Below are 22,979 nucleotides of genomic sequence, written 5' to 3' on the forward strand. Positions count from 1 at the left end.
TTAGTTATATTAAACAAATAAAAAGCCACAAGGGTAGACCACAAAATACATGGGCAATAGGCTGCATAATCCAGGATGATAAAGCACAATAGTGTCGAACTAAACCCCCCTTTACTATGAGCATGCTAGCACTCTCACTGTGGGTGGGAGGAGTCCAAAGACATTACTGTTAAATGAATTGGTCCCTCTAAATTGCATTGACATAAACATGGTCTCTGTGGTGCCACAATCCAAATGTATCATCTCCAAAACCTTGTTCCCAACCTCTTTCATTGTTCCCTTGATTTGAGTACAGTTAAATCAAATAATGGCATATTACACGGCTGGTAAGTATACAACAATTATGATAAAGCCGCCATAATTGAGTTAAGCATCCTGTCATCATTACTAATTAAAACACTGCAATACAGACAACATTTACACTCCCAATTTATATCTGGGTAAATTAATCTCACAGCCGACAGATTGTTTTTCCAGTGACAGAGTTAACAGGAGGCAGTTTTGCATAGAAATACCTGAACAAACAAAGAGCACTTCTGGGAACTGGCTTGTTTTTTCACAAAACCTTTTTGCATCTGAAGTCTGTTTCATTGTCAGAGACACAATATCATCAAAAGCTCCTGTTATTGGCTGTCAACCTCTAGCGTAAAATGGTTTTCTTGGAAATTGCTGGTTAGCTGGCAAAGCCTCATTTTCTGGCTCTGTAGAGCCAAATTCATGTTTTTGGTTTAAATTTACGACTGGTATGAGATTAGACCAATGGTTGGGCGGAGGAAACCTGAAATACAGGGTGAGCTAGTTGAAGAGCTCAGTTCATAGAGCATCAATCAACCTGTTTAAAATTTAAATTTGATGTTGTTAATGATAACAAAACCCAGCACTTAAGTGGTTTTTCATGACTTATTTAGAGAGATGAAAGAATCAAAAAATTTATAAAATATCATGATACCCTTTCGCAAAACACTTTAAGGTGGGATTAAAAAAACTTTTTCCCTCGTCTCCATGTGTTTAGTAACAATATGATGAGGGGTGTTGAAATCTCTTACACCTCACTGGCTCCCCGCAGTCACAGCTAAGCAGCAGCTGACTTGTTTAGGGACAAGTCAGCTTTGCAGCTCGAGGTAATGATGTGGTGATGATGTGTGGTTTGTGTGCCCAGGCAGCAAGCTGCAGGATTCAAAAGCTCAAACAAGACTGATCATTTTGCAGACAAGAAAAGTAAGAAGGCGGGATATTGTTGTTGAATTTTAACCATTTATTCAGCCTAACATGAGATTAATGCACTCATTTTGTCCACGGTCATTGTTTAAAAAAAAGAAAAGAAAAAAGAAACTAGTATGCAAAGAGTTCTGACGCAGGTTTTATGCTGAGTGCTGAAGTCAGTGTTGTTACCGCACTTCCTGCCGTTTCTGGATATCACCATATCTACTTATGATTGGCCTGAGTGACCCTAGATGTAAGTCATCATTCTGGGTTTATGAAAGGTTTTACGAAAGAAACAACAATCTCAAACCAATTCTCCCTGAATTGTGCCGAACACTTTCCCTCCATTATTTGTACATTTATACGGATGTGTTTTTAAGACTGAATTCCAACATGTTCATTTTCCTCTTTGGCTGCTGTTTTTAGACCAGAGATACACTGATCCGATATTAACATCTGTATCGCTCCTTATATATATATTTTTATAAAACATTCTAGAGTATCGATGATAATGTACCCGATCTGTGAGGGCAGATCTATCCTGTCTAATTCTATGATTTATGCTCTGAGCAAAGTCATGCTTTATTATTTATTATTTCACATATTTAGAATTTCTGAACTATTTGAAAGGTTTTGTTGTAGTTTTTACGTTTGAACAAGGCAGTGAACCTATTGTTTTTGTCAGTTTCTGTTTCTTTATTATTTATTTTATATAGCTTAATTGCACTCACTGAACAAATTACAGAAGCATTGTTTTTACATGTTTGACCAAGCTTGTGAAGCTACTGGTGTATTTAAGTGTGCTGGATGGCTGCAAAGTAATAAAATAAATTTGTAGTCCAGTACATTTATGTTTGTGTTTAAAAAAACGAAAGAAATGTTTTAAGTCAGTTCAGTGCTTTTTTTCTGTATCGGATCGGTATTGGCTGATTCTAAGCTTTGCATATCTGATTAGGTGAAAAAAGTCGATCGCCGCATATCCATTTAAGACTCTCTAAATTTAATATTCTTTCCTGATAATGCCATCTATTTTATGAATTGCACTAGTTCCTCCCACAGTAAAACAACTACAGAACATAATTTTGCCACTGCCATACCCTCGGCTATTGAGAAACGATTACTTCCTGTAGTAGACTCTGCAGAAGTTATAAACTTTTACCCAATCGTTAACGTTTGGCAACAACGCATGCAATGTGCCAGTTCAACACTATGAAGCTTACCAGAAATTCTACCAGAGAAATCCATCTCAATGGGAGAAAGCCCAGTCAGAGCCCTGAAGGGCGATGAGAATTGAGCGGAATTGCATGAGAAAACGATGGCATACCTAACAAGTCATAAATTGAAAATACTATCTGACTTCAACATAATAATATCATAAACTAAGTTAGGTCTCTTTTGTTTCTTCTCTTTCTCTTTAACACATGGTGTAACAGGAGTCTTTGGAAATCCAATCATCGCCGATCAGCTGTGTCCATTTATAAATAACTACACAGTAAACTAATAATAGAAGCAATAACACATACCCTGCATGGTTTCAGTTTGCCAGAGGGGATAAATGGACTACTGGGGATTATTTTTGGGGACTGAGTCCAGCGGGACCCTTTCGCTGTAACACTGGTCCCATCATATGCGGCGGAGCAGTCAGCCAACTTGGCACTTACTTGACAGGGCTGTTGCCAAAAGACACCTACTTATTACAACTAATAATATTTCCTGCCTCTCCTGCTTACAGGTCAGTTGTGTTGTCTTTCACAAGGGAGGCATTGTGTTTGGCTTCGTCGTGTTTTGACCTGTGGCATCACAGCAAATAATAAAGCCCAATGTATTTGTCACTTCAGAACAAAAAAAAAGTCAATTGGTATTTTCAGACTTTTCAAATGAGTAAGTGAGGTGAAGAAGTAGATTTCTGCTGTCTGTGATATAACTGTGACTCAGAGTGAAAAATAAGACATTGGGATATGAGGAAATGAGGTGAGAATATGACATACATAGCTAAACCACATTGACACAGCAACCTAAAAGTATAATTACCCTTACTTTTTGTACTTGTACAGGAAGAACGTTGCATTACTTGTTGCATTATGATTTCAATGAAATGTTTTCCCTTTTTTTCAAACAGTAAAGAAAATAAATGCTAACTCTTTGCCCCTTCATCCTTCCAGACTTTCACATCTTTTGTCTTTTCATGCTGCCAGCTTTCAGGTTCACACAGAAGCTGTCTGCCAACCGACCACGGGTCTCTTTGTATACTTCTTGACTGAAAGAATGTTCTCTATAGTCTAATGTAAGGAAATATAGATTTATAACTCCATTAAATGTATAGTCACAATAACTATGGTTTGATTTGGAGCCATAATCTGTAATTTTATAGACATAAACACACCAAAGGACGTAAAAAAGACTGCAATATAATATTGAGAATAACAGACAATTAAATTGTATGCCACATTGCATTGATGCAGTTTTTACTGGTTTTATTGGTATAACTTTCAGATAAACTTCATTTTTGTTATATTTATAAAAATGAACACAAATAAAAGCTTGGAATATATTACTTGGTTTCATTTTTTTAATGGAAGAACTGAAATAAATAAATTTTTCATTGTTGTACAGTACATATTCTAAATCATTTCCTGTAGAAACTCAGACTACTCACACTAAAAACACACATTACATCGAGATCACAACACAAAATGCTCAGCAGGGTTTAAAAAATGCCTGCGGCAAAACTTAAGGAATCAGCGGAGCAGGTTCAAATTTCTGTTCATGACAACTAAATGGAAAATATTGAACAGACAACGTGTCCATGACCGAACAGCATAGAGGACATTCAGTTTGCTGCGCTATATAACTCTGCTGCACCATTAAACAAAGGTTTAGAGGGGTGATGACATAACATTATACAGGATAATATCACTGTAAAGGTGAATGTTAGCTTCTGTAGAGCTACTCGAATGGGAAAATGAAATAAATCTTCTGAGGAGCAGTTTGAAACCAAGACGTCCCAGTTTGAAGTTGCCTGGTTCACCACCATAAGAGAGAGTTTATAACTATTTTAGGTCCCTTCTGACCCTTTGAGACCAGGGTTGATTTGGTTGAGTAAGAAAAATGGTCCACATGATACCCCTGAAATGGATCCCTTCATTGGGTGTCTACGTTTCCTCTTAAACTGCAGAAAAACTTGGATTTCTTTTTACTTTTGACAAGTTCAGCATGGAAATACCCAGTTTGAAAAAAGCATATTGGGCTGTTGCAGAGGTTTTTGAAGCTATTTTACCATCTGATTAACAATTCTGGGGAAGTGTGAGCCATCATGCTGCATAGACAAGAGTCTGTAAATAAAAATGTTAAATGTAAACACCAGTGAGTGCGTACGGTATTTATAGCTTAGTGGTTTCCATTTTGCAAACTAAATGCACTGACTATGTATATTTAAGCTAATTAGTGGTTTACATCTGAACAGCCAAAAGGCAATTTATAAATCATTTCCAACTTTTTTTTTTTTTTTAATTTTTTTTTGGAAAGAAAGGAGGTACAATGGCTGGATACTGGGAAACTGCAATTTATTTTCTGCATTACATTACCTTAAAAGCGCAGAGAATAAACATCACACTCATAGTGCTTGGCAAATGTGTACATAACCCGAACTTCTACAGATTTGGCTTTTTTTCCAGCCACAAAACCCCACTGTTTTTCATTAGAATTTTATATTATAGACCAGCATGAGGTAGGTCATAATTTATAAATAAAAATCTGAAGTGTGGCCTCTTTACAGTAAAACTTAAAAATAAAACCCACTCACGTAGTTATTAAAAAGAGTCCACCTGCTCTATAAAAAGTCAGCTGCTCTGTAAATGTTTTAGAGGTGTGTTAGAGAACACTAGTGAAAAAAAAGCATCATGAAGATCAAGAAATGCAACCTAAAGGTCAGGAATAACATATTGAAGAGGTTTAAAGCAAAGTTTGGTTTAAAAACTATATTAATTAACTCGTGATTAAATTAGGGTTAGAGTTCACAACTATTAGTCAGAGTTTCCACAAATCTTGAGTTTATGGCAGATTGTTGAAGAGGAAGCTGTTATTAAGTCATGCTAGGCATGGCTGGCCATTATGTGGTCATCTTGAAAATTATGGTAAAATAAAATTAGCTTAAGTCATTTTTTACCCCTTAAAGAAAATATATTAACTACATCTTTTTGATTATTTTAAAGTGTAGTAGTCACAAAATGCATTTTTGGAGCTATAATTTAATAAAAAGTAAGTATTACTTATGGAAATGTATCTGAGTTGCTTTCACTTTCTTTTCAGATAAAAACACAGCGGAAACAAGAAATTGTTACTGACCGTAACAATCCATTGAGATGTGAGTTTGGGGTTTACGAGCCGCACCTCAACGCGCCGCTTTCTCTTCCTCAAGCTTCCAGGCGAGTCCTTTGATTGGCTGCCAGTGACATCATGCTACCTCGTGTCTGGGACTGGAGGCAGTTCAAGCCACACCGCCCCACGCCCCGTACCCCCTCAACCTCCTCCCCACGGAGGGACGCAGCTCCGCAGGCCCCTCCCACCGCGAGGCCGGGCCTCACTGTACGCATAGAAAGCGCATTTCATATTAATGAAGACGCGCATTGGCTCACAGTCTCGTCAATATCGCTGGCAGACTTCCTTCAATATTATATGTAGGAGAGCAGGGTAAAAGTACCAATGAAAGAAAAAATGTTGCCGATCCACAACAAGGCTGGGACGGACTGAATGGAGGCAGCGCTGTCAGCGGGGGGAGATAATAAATCAGTCTGCAGTCAAGCCCGACACTCACCGGTAAGCGCAAAATACAAGTTATCAGTGTCGCAAGTTGTTGTTTAAACGCACAGACGTAGAGCGATTATAAATAATGAAATTGAATATCAAAGGAGTGTTTTATTGTGCCCTTTTTTTAATTTTATTTTTTTATACTATTTCAGAAGCGTGTTTTATTGAGCTTTTATTTCTTTATTGTACCAAAGTTACAATAAAAATGCCGAATTCAGCCTCGGCATCAGAATATGTTTTATTTTCCTTACACATGCTGCTGTGAAATTGGATTTCCTTCAGTCTGCAGCTCTCCTCATCTCTGCCTCATCACATTCTCGGCACGTTCTCCTGCCGGTTTCTTCAATGAATTTGGTCATGAATGATCACTGCTTCTTTTCTGCTGAACCTGCACAGGCAATGCTCGGGACAAGCACAGCTCTAGGCGGGCGTCTTTACATAACATGCCAGGAGGACATGCTTATTAAAACCCCCTTTGATCAGAAATGAATTACCATCCCCTTTTTTTCCCTCTGATAGCCTACCCTGACTTTCTATTTGGGTGAGGGACAAAGCTGCAGCATGGCGTTGATGCAGTGTTTTCTTCTCTTGTTCTAAAAGCTTTGGATCAGACGGGGAGCAGAGTTGGCATGAAAAATTCAACATCACACACATATGTGATGTACAGTATCTGGGGGATGATTCATGTTAACTGCTCCCACAGTGATTTAGTTACAGGATGCCCTCTGATGATCTCACCGTTTATTATTAGTGGTCAGTCTGTCACTCCTAAATTTTCCTTCTAACTTGGGTGTAGCCCCTGCAGGTGTTGACAGTGCTAATATTTGGCTCCACTGTTCACATTGCATTGCAGTTTGCATGTTGATCTGTCAGTAAAGCGTTTGAGTTGTCAGAGTCTTTCATGTGGCTTGTCCCTGCCTTCGCAGAGCTGCTTGTTGAGTTCTCCGTAGACGTCCAGCCCTCGGCCTCCCCATGCCTCCATCTCCCCTCGACGACAGAATTGTGGTGGCGCTGCCAAGGCCGATCCGACCTCAGGAACTCCAACTGCGCCTGGACACCAGCTACCTGGACTCAGTCACCAGCAGCAGCAGCAGCGACACAGTCATCAGCACCACCGTGGTGAAGATCCGGGCGACGGCCAATCTTGTGACGTATATGCCCTCATCCAAGGGCTCCACGCGCTCGTTGTCGTGTGGATGCAGCAGTGCCAGCTGCTGTTCTGTGACTACCTATGAGAAGGACAGCCAGAGCCTCGGCCACAGCCAGGTGAGCGCCAGCAGCCCCAACCTCAGCTATGCCGGGCCGCCCACGCCGATGGTCGGCAAACATGAAGCGCTCAGCACTCCCAGCCTCACCCAGGGCCAGCTGAAGCCCCTAGCTCCCCTTAGGGTCATCCACCCCAATGAGCTGGCCAAGCGGATGACCTGCTGCCCGCTGGGGCACCCCATCGGGCCTGTCCCCGTCATCATCGACTGCCGGCCCTTCTTGGAGTACAACAAGAGCCACATCCGCGGGGCTGTGCACATCAACTGCTCCGACAAGATCAGTCGGCGCCGGCTGCAACAGGGCAAGATTACTGTGCTGGACCTCATCTCCTGCCGCGAGGGGAAGGACTCCTTTAAGGGCATTTTTTCCAAAGAGATTGTGGTTTACGACGAGAGTACCACAGACCCCAACAGGCTGACATCTGCGCAGCCTCTGCATGTGGTCCTGGAATCACTGAGGAGGGAGGGCAAGGACCCCATCGTCCTCAAAGGTAACAAGAAGTCAGACATAATAAGAAAAGAAAGACACAACAAAGGGAACACACTTTCCTGGGAGTTGGTTTGTTTGGAAGAATTACTTGGATAGGAAAGCTTTGGGGTAAAGAGTAGAGGTGCAAATGGTGACTCTCAGTCTGGTAACCTCTGACATTTATCTTTCTGCTTTCCCAGTACTTCCTCTCAACACTCACAGCAATTTATAATACCACATTCAGCAGACATTCCACCAATTATCAAAGCTAAGCACGTAGGCACCGGGTAGTATGCGATTCCGGTGGTATAACCTTGAATTCCTCAGAAACACAGATAGAAACAATAACATCTATCATGATCTAACTGCTTGCCAACTACTTTTTAAAAAGCATTTAAATTTGTGCGTGCAGTTTCTTTAGTTTCCACACTTTAGGCGTCTAAAATGTTGGTGTTCTCTAAAAGCACAGAAGTAGCCTTCTGTTAGCCAGCTGAACGGCAGTGTGTAGCAACAGGTGGAGCAAGAGAAAACCAAATCCCTCTGTCACTTCCTCTGGCGTTCAGTTAAAAAATGCTTTGTCAACCAAAAACAGAAATCATACATATAATGGTTAATTTTTTAAGAAATTGTAAATATGACTTGAAACTGATTGCTAAAATTATACAATGTAATAATAATGCTATCTGAAACGTTTATTTATGGTAATTCTTATGCTTTCTAATACGTAGATTAAAGCAAAACCTATTACTAATTCATTTAGTTCTTAAAATATTTTACCTTTTCTTGTTCTAACTCCAGTAACTAGCCTGCAGTTGGCTGCTTTACAGACGACTACTCATCTCTTATGAACTCACAGTATAGCATTAATAAAAGTGATGGGTAGCACCTTCAGATATTACCGTACTTCAGCCCTCACCAGCCACTTTCTATATGACAAATATTAGGCCTTTTAGCTATTAGTAAAATAAGCAATTTAGTGAGATGGTCATCTTTGGCTTGCTGCCACTTTTTTTCCAACTTTTGTGTGTGTTTAAAGTACAACACAAGTGCAACAAGCAGAGTTTAGATGGTTAATTTGGGTAGTTAGTATGTAGTTTGCTGCTTTAACTGGAGCACCTTTAATGTCTACACAATGACGTTTTGTTTTTTTTACTGGAAATGTCTCAAATTTGTTTTTCTTGCAAGCGGGGAAGCGGGGAGTGCGGTGCTGCTCTTCACTTCATACGATTACAGAAAACCGTACTGAGTGCTACGCTTTCATTTCATTAAAAGGACTTTAAACCACAGGAATGGTGTGATGGGGGGGAATGCAGTTGGGAAACTGCAACATTTTACCCTGCATATGCATAATGCTGAGCGTTTACATCCTCTTCATTCATCAACACATGCTTACCCTCTTTAGCCTCTTCTTTATGGCAAACATTACATTTTGCATGAGGTGAGAAGCAGCTGTTAGTAAATAAGGCAATCTGCTGAGATGACAGTCTCTGGGTTGTTGCCATGTTTTCTATCTTTGGTGTGCTGCGTGTTTGAAGCTGTGTGCCACGTTGGAGGCTTGGCTGGGAGTGTTTTTTTTAATTTTTTATAATGCCCCGCAGTCACCATGTTGCTGTTAGATCGGAGCACCTTGATCCTTTCTCTTCATGCCTGTTCCCCTGCTCCTCCCCCCTCCGGTCCGTCTGTGGACTTTGATGAAACGAGGCTCCTCTCCAGTTTCTCATCTTGCGCTGGTGTCTGTCTGAAGCTTGGCTCAGTGGGAGGAACAGGCGGACCGTCTTACTTTTTCTTCGTCTGGTTTAAATTCATCTAGTCATCTTAAAGCCTCTTTTTTTATATTACATTTCTTTTCATTTAGTTTTATTACATCCTAGTCTAACACAGTGCAAGAGAATGACTTATATTTCACCAAAAGGTTATGATGATAAATAGTTTTTCTGTTTTCAGATTTATTTACACGTACCCCATTATTTGCTGTGTTACCACCAAATTATAGTCAGGATTTACAGGTAAACATGGCTGCTTCCTTTCCTCCTGCAGCTGAAAGCAGATATAGATTATGTTGAATCCATCTTTAATAGCCATAAACAGCTCCTTGCTTGTTTTGGGAGGATGTCGCTGAGCTTCAGAAACAGCAGGTGATCAGTGAGAGGCAGAAACGGTTAGACAGGAACCAAGATGCTGCTGGCTCAGCCAAGAGGCAGAAACGCGTCTCGAGTTTTCAGTTCTCAGAGAGATGGCGACGCTCGAGAGGTTTCATCCCTTGTCAGCGGATATTTCTGAATAATCTGGTCCCAGCTGGATTTTCTGCTACTTTTGATAAAAACAAAACATGCAGCTGTCATGCTTCAAATATAACATAGATGACAAATGGGTGTTGCTGTTACACGTGGTTAACGTCTTTAGAGGAACCTAAAATAAACCTGGGCTTTAAATAAGTTTGAGGTTAACATTGTTGATCCCCAGAGATCATGGATTGCTCTTCAACTTTCTAGCTATAAACACAAAAATTAAAGTCAGAATTTTCTACATCAACAGTGCTTCTGCCGATGTTTGCAGTTTGAAATATGTGTATACTGTTGATATTTACTGACACACTAAAGATGTGTAAAAAACCCCATTATATTTACTCCTTTTTTTCATAATGTCACATTTATATAAAAATGTAATTAAAACTATTAGTACCCGTGGTGGTTCATGCGTGGATGGCACCCTGGGCAAGAACCTTAAACTGCCACTCTACATTCAATAAAGTGCTCTCTTTCTGCCCCAAATAAATCTTTATTTGTTAAAAGGTAGCATAACATGAACTTAAAACTTAATTGTCTCAATCTAAAGTCACCATAATACTAAAAGATTTGGAAATGGTTTTCTTTATGTCGACATTAATGTCAAATTTTATAAAAAATGTTCCTTCAAAAAGGAAAATAGTTCCTTATTTAAGAGTATTTGAATCTTCAAATCATATACCGACGTCAGTGTTACTAGCCGCCTGTGGTTTACGGCCATATTTTGTCTCAGTGATAAATAAGTAATATAAAAGTTGTCTAGAGAACAACTGGCATAGCTATTTTTCTCCTCAGATTTCACCTAACACTTTTTTTTTTAACACAAACATAAGTAAAAATGTGTGTGATTTATACTTATTTTAGTTAATCACAGTGTTTAGGAACTCAGCAATGCAATTTATATTAGAGAGTTTCTTTTTTATTTTTTCTGCACATTTTTACCAGAATTACTAAAAATTGTGTTTTTGTAGATCGCCTGTGCCAAGCTATTTTATTTAACCAAAGGTTTTTGCTATCGTCCTCTGAGAGTTCTCTTTGGGAGCATTTGTGGACAACGAGAAATAAGTTAAGTTACGATGAATGTTATATTGTATAAATAAATAAAAAAGAAAATGACCTCTTGCTGAAACACAATAAGCTGTTAGGAAAGTACCTGAAACCTTTATTGTTTTGCTTTCACTTATGATTAGAGACCTCAGACAAAACAAGGAAACAGTTAAGACAACTTCAGGACAGCCCGACCGCAAAGCAGCAGCAGAAAAATGCAGTTTATTCATACCTACTGAATAAATTACATTTACCAACTGATGATAACTTGCCAGAAAAGTTTACATTTAACAGATAGGGGATTGTTATATCTTTTGCGCTGCGTGAGTTACAAAAGCCAGTACAAAAAAAAATTTAAAAAAGAAAAAAAGTAATCTCAATAAAAGAAATTGCAATGATTACTCATACTACTACTTGTTTAATTTTGATCTCATTATTTACATATTGTGCTATAACCATGTGTAAACTAATAAAAAACATGTGAGTGACTTTTTAAAAAAATGTTTTACAAATACAAACTAATTAAGTTGCCAATTAGATTATTTAAAATCTGAAGTGGAAGATGACCAAGGAGGACTAAATGTAAGAAAATGCCAAATAGAAAATAAGCTGCTTATTTAACTATACAGGATTAAGTTTAAAACTATATTAATTTTAGGCTAACTCCTAAATGTGAGTTTTTTTTCTGAAGGAAACATATTGTTACTCAATTAGATAATTTTTTTGTTGCCTGCTGCATTATTATTTTACTTTAATTCTAAGAATTAAAATTTTCATAAGGATGCTCTTTGTTGTTTTGATAAAGACAAGAATCAGGTCACATTAATTTCATAAGGATAATTGAAACTTGTGGTTTTGTCGCTGCTCAGACTTTAAAAATGAAACAAATGAGGAAATACTTTCGGCCTAAGTCAAAAGTCCCTGTTCTCTAAAGTCACTTTAGTTTGGTCACATCTCCTATAATCACTTCCCTCTCTTCACCAAAATGTAATTATTTCCATATGATAGTGTGGGATTGGCTGTGTGCTTAGGCTAATGTCCCTGTCAATGATTAACAATCTGTTTCATGAAAACAACAACTTTCAGTGGAGACTCCCACCTGCTTCCCACCCTTGGGGAAGTGGTGAGAGTTTTAGATGGCCTCACATGGCATGATGTCAGCCCTCGCATTGTGAACAATGCTCAAACTGATACTTGGACACCCCCTCCTCACAGTGCCGAAGGGAAACTTTGGCCTGTGGCATCGCTGTTGCAAACAGGTGCAAGCCGGTTCTTTGTAGAAGCGCACATGCCCAGAAGAGTGTTTAACCCTGAGTGTGCCTGTTTTCCTGGTGTCTGAGTTGAGTTAAGCTAGCTGCAAAGATAATTCAGAATTTACGTTCAAATCCAAACTGAGGCATTCAAATTAGAACCAAATTAAAATGTGCGTAGCTTCAAAGATGGACTTCATCAGATACAGTATGTATGCAAAGTTTAATAGTGTTAGTCACAACCTGAGCCATGTGTTGGTCAGACTAAGTATTTTTAGCTTTGGACTCTTCCTGGGGGAATTAACCATCAACCCATGCTGTGTTGGCTCAATGCATTGCTCAAACTATGAGCCTTAGCTTAGATAAAGAAAAGGTTGAAATAAATTCAATAGGATGACCAGGATACATTTAAATGAAAAGGTTATCTAATTCATGTCATTGGGTTATGAAAGCAAAATAAAACCCAAGTTTTACATTTTAGGGAAGCTATTTTTGTTCTTTTTTTTTTTTGAAGGGAAAGCCAAAGATAGCATTGAGAACCATCTGCTTACCTTTGGTCTTCTGTTATTTTTGCTTTTCTGTTTTTGCCAATAGTATGCCTAAGTCAGTAAATACATGTTGACTTTTTAACACTATTTTTATTTGTACTTAAGCCTAACATCAATAATTTTGGGGTTAGAGGAATCTGATTTTTGTAATCTGCTGCACTGCTACGCCTATACGTGATTGCATCAACCAGTTGTCGTATTAAAAGGCTGCATTGGTTTCTGTGTTGTCAGGAGGCCTTAGCTGCTTCAGGCAGAGCCATGAAAACCTGTGCGAGCACTCGCTGCACCTCCACGAGGGTTTGGAAACGGGCGCGTCTGCCGGCCTGACGGGGCCTCTACCTCACTCCCTGCCCTCCACGCCGGACATCGAGAACGCAGAGCTGACCCCCATCCTGCCCTTCCTCTACCTGGGGAACGAGCACGACGCTCAGGACCTCCACCTGCTGCAGCGCATGAACATCGGCTACATCCTCAACGTGACCACCCACCTGCCTCTCTACCACTACGACACCGGCCTGTTCAACTACAAGCGCCTGCCGGCCACCGACAGCAACAAGCAGAACCTGCGGCAGTACTTCGAGGAGGCGTTTGAGTTCATCGGTAGGAAGTTCTTAAAACTGAAAAACTAAACCGCTTACATTCTCAGATTACGTAGAAGCATGTACCTGGGAGGGTGCAAACGCAAAAAAATTACTTTTTTGTTGCTCCTACTTTTTTTTAAAAATGGAAAGAATTAAAGGTGGAAAAGTTGTGAATCATCACTGGATTGTGCCTTTAGCCACACACTCCTACACATTGCTGGATGTAGCTGCTGTAACTTTAATCTAGCATTTAATTGTTACTTTTTTTATGAAAACAACGTAGCACATCCTTGCCTGAGACATATTTTGTAGACATATTTGGGCCTTGTTGGTCTTGCTTTTGCTTTTCAAAGCATTTATTGAGATACTGGATTGTGTGCGCACATTTTAAATCAAATAGTGTGACAGCTATGCGGTGGTGGTGGAAGTGACAATAGCACTTACATATCTGAAAGGTCACCCCCCTATTGAACAATGCTGTCGTAGGACGTGCCAATCCGAAAAGGTCAGAAGCCACGACATTTTGTCATCTTGTCATGCACTTTATCTCAGATGTAAATAGCTAAAAAATTGCAAACCTTTGAGTAAACTACCTGAATCTCTCTAAAACACCCCTATTAGTCTGTTTTTCTCAAAAGTAAAATCCTGTTTTCACGTTAGTTACCAAGCATCTTTATATCACCGAGGTGCTAAATAATAAACTACTCCAAATGCATAATTTACACCAGAGCCACAGAGATGATTCATAGTTGCAGCAGTACTGATTTTTTTTGTGTGTGTGTGTGTTTACAGAGGATCAATAGCGCAGTTTGTGTTGACACAAAGAATTATCTGGTAAATACTCCCTGTGGCGTCAGGAAAAAGATGGTGTGTTTCTTTCATTCATGCTCCACAGTTTACGTAGGTCTAAATGTTTTCACAGTATCATTACCTGGTGTGAAAAAAATCACAATACATTTGAAACAAAGTCATTTTAGATATAATTCTATTTATTTTCAAATTGCATTTATTTAACAAAGGGTGCTACTTTCATAACATTTAAAATTACCTGTTCTCTTTGTGAAGTAAAACATATTCGAACTGTTTAAATTGTCTCTCCTGTAAATGAGAAGTAGTAAGCTTCTTTCAGCCAGCTGACCACCAGTGTGCAATTACAGGTGCAGCAGAGAAAACTCTGGCTACTCTTAGATTTGCCCTGGTGTCACACTACAGTAGGAATTACACGACAAAATATTTAAATAGCCTTTGAAACAGTTTCGAACTGGTTGGTGATTGCAGTCTAAGCCTAGAAACTGCAAAACTACATAAATGTTGCTAAATCAAGATAATGGATGAAGTCAGTGCAGTTGGCTGCTTCTCTAACGGATTTTTATTTTACTTCTCTAAAATAAAACGTGTTTCCTTTTTAATTAACTACTTCCCATCATTTGTAATAAAACTAGTATGATGGCATGAAAAGGATAAAAGAAAAAAATAGTCTCAGAAAACCATATGTAATGTTTCTTTGGCATTTGAAATGTAGTCAGTAAGGAACTTAAAGCGTTCTGTTTTATTTCTGATCATGAGAAACGCCTCCAGTTGTTTTGATATGAGGTGATTTCCAACACTTCAATGCCGAAACATTTGAAATGTCACTGAAAATCAGGTACTTCTCCAATAACAGATTAGAATAAATAAGCGCAGCAGCAGTTGTGTCAACAGAAGTCTTTGTTTGCTATGCTACTTCCTACTTCCTGTGTGAAAATAAAAAAAAAATCCTGAAGATATTATGTTCGTTAGCTTGGAAAAAAAAAAAAAACGTAGATGAAAGCTGATCATGTGATGATCAGCTTTCATAGTTTGGAGAATTTGAGAATAACATCAAGAGCACATCTTTGAAAATATAAAACAACACAAATATTGAGGCAGTTACTCTATTATTGCCTTTAGAATAGGTGAATTATAGAGTATTAGGCATGAGCCGGTAAACCAGTTTTAAAAAAGTTTTTTTTTAAATGTTCTTTAGGTATATGGGATATCAAGTAACACAGCTCGGCCCCTACCCCACCTGTTGCTGTCTGGAAGAAGTCTAAACTATGTTTTTAAATCCGGTTTATACCAATTTGGCTGTTTGAAATGTGGAATCTAAAAAAAAAACTTATATTAAGTTCACAGTTTTATAACTACAGTTTGCACAGGACAAGCTGCTTGACAGCTTCTTTAAGAAAAAAATGATACTGTGGTGTAAAATATAGTTTGAAATATTTTTAATGCATGAAAAAAAATGCTCCACACAATCAGTTTCGGATCAAAAGCATAAGTATGCAGTTAACCAAAATACATTTCTTCTTTCTTCTGCCTTACATTTGCAGTTTTCTTTTTCACTGTTTTGCATTTTTATTGGATAAGACGAATTGTTTTCAGTGAGAGACTTGTATCGACCATGCGAACATTTGTTCTCACCAAATGAATGTTTTCTGCTTACACAATTTGATGGGGATCATAAATATACTTCAGAAACCTTAACTGGCCCAAATGGGGATTAGAGCCAAAATGGAAATATGGTGTAAATACATTACATTACACATGTAGTTTGAGCATTTTTATGATTATTTATCTTTAGTATTTATCTTTAGTATAGATGACAAAGCAAACTAGTGGTTTATGTACAAGAGAAATGTTTTAATCCCTAAATATGCAAGATTTTTAATTTTGTTTTTTCGTTATTGAGTATTAAGCATACAATTATTTCTTTAAAGGTCAAAACAGACGGAGTTTTTTGATTTTTCCTGTGGTCACTCTCAATGCAGAACTTCAAAATGTGACTAAAGAGCAGTAAAGAAAAGCAGTTCTCTAGATTCCTATTCTTATCAATGGGGAAAGAGTTGACATTTGATAAAAGGCCCTAATCTTACGCGTGGCTATAAAGGAAGTTGTAACGTGTTATCGAGCAGGATGACTGAACTTCCTCTTCGAGAAGTAACCGTCCATGTTTCCATATTTAGATCTTCTTCTCCTTCCTTTCTGCAGAGGAAGCACACCAAGCAGGTATGGGCCTCCTGATCCACTGCCAGGCGGGCGTGTCGCGATCTGCCACCATCGTGATCGCCTACCTGATGAAGCACAGCTGGATGACTATGACCGATGCCTACAAGTTTGTGAAAAGCAAAAGGCCCATCATCTCGCCGAACCTCAACTTCATGGGCCAGCTGCTGGAGTTCGAGGAGGACCTCAACAATGGAATAACGCCACGGATCCTCACGCCGAAGCTGATCGGCGTGGAAACCGTCGTCTAGACGAGCCGCTCGACCCAACGCTCTTTGCTGTGACTCTGGCTGCTGTACAAACCGGTTGGAGGTGACAAAGAGAGACGGTGTGTGTGTGTGTATTTTATTTAAAAACCTCCTCAACTTCGTCTTGGAGTCTCTTGAGATCGCGACCTCTTGGTTGATGATGAGAGACGGAGGAGGCGACGAATCAGGTGGGGAAGGAGGGAGGAAGAAAATCAATTGTGCTTTGGCGCAGTTACATATAAAAAGGGACTGAGGCACACAGTTTGCAGACTCAGGCAGGGTTTGCCACAGCAGTGCCTGTCTAAATATAAAAAAAATAATAAAAGATAAAAGATAAGGACTTGTTTGGCGTGTTAATCTTGTTGTTCTATTTTTATACTGGGATTTTAAGGGGATGACCATGACAAGCCAACAAAGGCTTACTGTGCAATAATTTCCGCTGAATGCAACCTTGATCTTATGTGTGTATATATTGGTAACGATCAAGAAAAAAACATTTCCAGCTCTTTGCTGAAGAACCATTTTGATTATAATGTAACAACTGTTCAGCTCTATATGTGTTTATGGTGCATACAGTAATGCTGTAAGATTTGGCGCTGATCTGTGCGAGAACCAGAGAAGAAGAAGGAGGAAAAGAAGAAGAAGAAGAAGAAGAAGAAGAAAAAAGGTTTTACTTTAAGTGCAGCTTATGGGATTTTGTTTGCTGAAGCATAACTTCATATCTTGTGTGCTCGCTTCAGCGTGTTGGTTTTGCCATTCGTGCGTCCGCGTATATTTTTAGCAATACGCATACTACCAGACAGCCATAAGAGCTCTTTTTATGCATGGCTGCTGGTGGAGAAGAAGAAAAAGAAGAGAGAGAGAGAGAAAGAGAGAGAGAGAGAGAGAACGAGCGCTGAAATAATCGGGGAATATCATAAAACAGGGCTACTGCTGATGTTTAATGTAACACAAGGGAGGATTTTCACTGCCTGCTTCTGTCTCCTCTGTTTGTTTTTGCTCCACTTCATCCATTAGCCGGCTCTGTTGCACTGTACCTCACCGTGCGCCGTCTCTGTCCACTCGCATCCAATATTCTTGGCAATGCCCCGCGTTCCCAGCTATCACTCAGCCAAGTTCTACGGTAGCAACGTTGAGGTGTGTGCTTCAAATAAACACAAATGTCCTGTTGTGGAGTTCAGTTTATCGTGACAGCAGTGGTGCAGCAGAGCGGCGTAACCTTTGGGAGGATTTGTTTTGAGCTGCCTGCTGCTGCTTCAGTGCCTCTACTGATGCCTTAACTCAACTGCGTTGAAAACGATGGCATGCAAAAACAAAAAGCACTAATAACTGAACGAACGTCACATAAGGGAATATAATTTTATAATTTTCTTTTTGGTTCTTTTTGGTTTGCATTTTGCCAAGGTATCACTTTCAGACAAAGTTGAGGTCGTATTAGGAAAAATAACAACAAACATCTTATTTCTTAATGCAAATTTAGTTTGGTAATTTGTAGAGCCAATGTTTCTGATCAAATAAGATAAAACGAAAGCGACATAAATTTTTTTTAGAAGATTTAATTGTAACTTTGAGCCACTAGTGGTGGCATTTTTTTTATTTTTTATTTATTTATTTTTTTTTTTAAGAGAGAAATAGCATCAATTTAATATTAAACAGGACTTGGGGTAAACGTACAAACATTTTCTATTTTTCTCCCACTCACCTTTGATCCATATTAAACATGTACAGAACCTTCCACATTTTCTTCTCCTTAATAATTTATAAATAAACTTTATGACAAGTTCCTTTTATGTGGTGGCGGCAAAATACCACTACATAAATGATTTAAAAGAACACAGCTTTTAATTTTAATACTTTTATTATGCAGGGAAAAATCCAGTGTCAACACAAAATTGGGGTAATCACAAACTCAGTTGCAACAGCAAATGGTAGCCATAAATATTCCAGTTGAATAAAAGTCAGTAATGCAAATTCGATGCAGCTTTTTCCTCATTTTCTAAGTTGATCAGAGTGTCTGGGAACTTTTAGTTTTAAGTCCACAGCTTTCTGCTGCACAGGTGCATAGATACGACATAGATTAGTGTTTTAAGATGAGAGGAGATGCTACTTAAGAAAGGCATATATGTGTTTTTTTTTTGTGTGTCAGAAAATTAAAATGAGGCAATTGCTCCGCGCCAAAGAGAACAACAATTAAAAAATGTAAAATGACTGAAGTTGTGAAGAAAAAAGCAGGACAAGGTTTATATTGCAGCTGCACTCAGTGAGGTAACAGAGGTATAAAAATAATAAAAACCTCCAAAGCTAGAAAAGATTGCCATCTTAGCACCACCAAATCATTATAACAATTTATTGTGAGAAAAGGAAAACGTACTGAATTACCGATTATCCACTTTGCAGAAAACTACTTTACTCCGCACTGCTTAGATGTTATGTTAATTTACTATATTTCATTCGAATAGTGCAAACGTGCAGAAGATGTTTGAATCCACCATATTAGAGCTGGTCTGTTGAAACCTATAAGAAATTTTGTCAAATGAAATCAACATCCATGGTGGGAGATTAAATGCCATTGTAGAGTCTAACCAAAGTTTCTTTCGTGCTCTATTTCTTTTGTTTTTTGAGTTATTGATTCAAGATTACATTATAGGCTTGTGACACAAATGACAGTACTTTAAATGGCCAACTTTATGCCATTTCCAACGTCTGCATAAAGCAGAGCACAAACTTTATACATGTTTTTAAGGAATCTGTGTGTATTGTTAAAAAAAACAACAAAAAAACAAGCATTTAAACACTTATGATCCGAGTTGTCTGAAGCCTTTCTGTTCAGGCCCAAGCTTTCCAAAACATCAGGAGTAGTTTTTCCTCTAAACAAAAAAAATCTTCATTTTAGAGCGACTCCAAAGCTGAGCTGAAGCAGCCTCTTCGTACGCTGTCCCGACTCTGTTTATGTCCGTCAGTCGTCCACAGCAAGGCATAAAATGAAGCACAGGGCTAACAATAACTTTGACAAGGTGCCAAAACCATCATCTGTTTTGCAATCCACCCACTGCATCATCCATTACATCCAATTGAATCCAATAGTTTAGAAAAGATCATCTGTTGTTTGTGAGCAGGAAGAAAGATTGTACAAGTACGTGATGTCTGTTCAAGATGGCTTCGAGACAGAGAACTGCAACAAAAAACATAGTCCCTCGTGAAAAATCATGCTATGCAAAATGAAATCGTCACAGGATGTTTCCAACTATCAGTTGGGAGATTTGGATTTTCTTTGTAAAAGGGAAAAAAAATAATCAAGTCTGTCTTGTTTTTGTTGCTGTCATCACTTGTCTACTGGTGCTCCACAATGAATCTGAGTTTATAAACACCATATATGCTAATAACCATTTAGAGGACATGCATCTTATGCATCTGTGCTTAATATATATATATATATATATAGATATACATAGATGGAATACAAAATGTCTGAGCTGGCACAAAACGAGATACAAGGATGTTTTCATTGAACCTGCTGGTTCCTGCAACTTTCAGTAACAAACGGCTTTTTTTTTTTCATTTTTATTTTGTTCTATTGATCTCTGACTGAAAAATCGGACTTTCCTCCCTTACTGGAGACGAAGCATGCTGTGTGCTTCTGCTCTCTGAGGGTCGTAATGGTGCTCTTCGTCTTTCGTACGCCGTTCTTTCTGTGGAGGTCACGTCCTCACTGACGGCTCCAGAAAGGCATCCGCTCCCGTTCGTTTGGAAACAAGGTTCTGAATTAGGATGACATCGAGCCGTCACGTTCGACGCGGCCTCTTTTCGACTCGGACTTGTTCAAGAGTTTCTGCTTTGGGCTTGGACGCTCTGGTGGATTTGGGCTTTGCTCTTAAGAGTCACTGTATATTTCTCTGTGTCTGTAGTCTACAGTCAAGTATTTACAGTATATGAATACATAAATATATATATATATATAAATATATCTATTTTCTTTGTATGCATATATTCATTACTATTTTTGCACTGACTTACTGAGAAATGGGTTTATTTTTTTCCACAAAGGGTGCTACTATACTGGAGGCCTTCTCCCACACCTTTTTGCATGACTTGCTCAAAATTCCTCAACTGGTCTGTCATCTCTCCTCCTTGAACTGTTGCAACTCAAGCACTGTAATTTTGTAATCCCTACTTGTGAGCTTTGAAATAAAGATGGAAGCTTCAAATTTGGTTCGGTGTCCTGGAGGCCTGTTTTAAACGCAGTTCCCGTTTCTTTCCTGACAGCTTGCTTTGCCAAGACTGAAAAAATGTTTTAAAACTTTTTTTTTTTTTTACCTCAGTGAGCAAAAACAACATCCAATAAAACAATAATAATAAAAAGATTTACAAGGGATAGAAGAAGATTAGTGCTTCTGAGGTCAAAATTAATGGGACGCTAACAAAAAAAAATAAAAGTAAAACTTCAGTCATCTTTTTTAATGAAGAAAATGTGTTGATGATACATTTAAATGTAAAAATAACAAAAAAATATGGAAGTGTTTTTGTGTTTTTGGCTCGAACGCAGTAACCAGAATCAGACTCTCCCAGAAATATCAGACTTCACAACAATAAAGACATTGCAGCGTTTATTTTAAGACCGAGCCTGTGAGCATTTTGACATTTGAGCATGTAGCGTAGGCAGCCAAAGTTGCTAATTATCAACACTTGCCTCCATTCAGCCATGTGTCACATAACTGCTCTAGTTATGAGACTATATTTACTCCACCTTTGCAGGCGTCCGTTGCCTCATGGCTAGCGAGGTACTGAGGGTGTATATGAGGGGGGTGGCCTAGAGGTCAGGGTCTCTCCTTAGGAACAAGCTCAAAAATAGTTTTAGTGTTGTTTCTAATTACAAGCGATGAGTGCCCCGCCTCATTAATCCTTTCCTATCAGCACTGGGCAGGCTGGCGGGACCAGAATAGCCCTGATCTTTGTGCCTCTGCACACAGCTCTCCAGCCAGCACTGCATGGACGTATTAGGCAAAAACGCCCCGAGAGGAGGACTTACCTTTTTTCTGCACACACATATCAAAGTGTGTACATACTTCCCAGTCAGGGGAGGCGGTGAAATAAAGCAGAGAGGACCTCTCTGCGCCTGAGGGCCGCTGCGCTGGTTACCATCAAAGCTGCTCTCTGTCACTGGAAGACATACAAATAAAACTTTAAATAAAACTTTATTAAAAGTTGCATCAACATAAAACGAGGCTTCTCATGTTTAATATGTTCTTACATAGGGGCGAAAGTAGGTTTGAATTCTTGAAGGAACTACGATTGAGAAAATCATCAGTAGCTCATTGTGCAAACTAAAACAAATAAAATCATAAATATTTTACTGTACTGTAGGCAACCTGTATGGATAATGCAGAACGTAGAAGCACTTCCCAAACACTGAATCGGTGGAAATTTGACGCTTTTTGGGTACTATGTTTATAAATGTATATATTAAATAAATATATATATTCACTAAATGCCAGTGAATTTCTTAAACTAAATGGCCAGAGATGCATTTCCTTTTCAATCGCTGTAAAATAATTATTCTTTTAATGCAACCGGATACCAAAATTATGACATAACATAATGAAACGAAGGCAAGAAACAAAACCATCTGACATCTCTGCATAGTGAACTTCCACTTGACCTGATGACATAGGAGGTTGAAAGATGGCCAAAATAATTGTAAACAAAGAGGTCTTACACAAACATTTGAGTTTCAGGGGGATTTGAGAGTTTTATTGACGACTGAGAGTGTAAAACAGTTTTATCCAGTCAGATGGACCTTATTCTTGAGAAACACACTGCAGACACACAGAGGAAGAATTCATCCTGCAAGGACTTAAACCATGGATGTTTGGGCCAGAATATCCATGATGATCCACGAAGGATGACGGACAGTAACCTGAGTGCTGATGCTGAAACAAATGGCGGCAAGAATAACAATCATCTCAGAGAGTTAAGCCAATCTGAATATGTTTATTTATTTTCTGTACTTTTGTCACTAATATTCCCTGCTCTCTAGATTTTTACTCTATTTTGAACCATTCTCTGTAAACATGAGAGATGAATGTGCATGAAGCAAATCCCAGCAGTTTTTGAAATACTCAGAGTAATTAGCCAGGCACCAGTTCAAAATGACTTAATCCATTTTTTTTCCACGTTTGTACTTCTGGAAGTCTGCATGGCTTCATGAATTTATTTGCTATCATGTAATAGAATAAGACACTGATTGTGTTAAGAA

At 38.7% G+C, this 22,979-nt stretch overlaps 1 protein-coding gene across 1 annotated transcript; it reads left to right on the forward strand.

The window, feature by feature from the left end:
• Window positions 1–5,812: 5,812 nt before the first annotated feature.
• dusp10 (dual specificity phosphatase 10) lies at window positions 5,813–20,935 on the forward strand. The gene is made up of 4 exons (XM_007545680.2): window positions 5,813–6,018; window positions 6,936–7,765; window positions 13,105–13,473; window positions 16,464–20,935. Exons 2-4 carry the CDS (start codon window positions 6,982–6,984, stop codon window positions 16,727–16,729), a joined length of 1,419 nt encoding a protein of 472 aa, XP_007545742.1. The 5' UTR covers window positions 5,813–6,018; window positions 6,936–6,981; the 3' UTR covers window positions 16,730–20,935.
• The last annotated feature ends 2,044 nt before the right edge of the window (window positions 20,936–22,979 follow it).

Source organism: Poecilia formosa, unplaced genomic scaffold, assembly GCF_000485575.1.
Source record: "Poecilia formosa unplaced genomic scaffold, Poecilia_formosa-5.1.2 Scaffold1, whole genome shotgun sequence".
Taxonomy (NCBI): Eukaryota; Metazoa; Chordata; class Actinopteri; order Cyprinodontiformes; family Poeciliidae; genus Poecilia; species Poecilia formosa.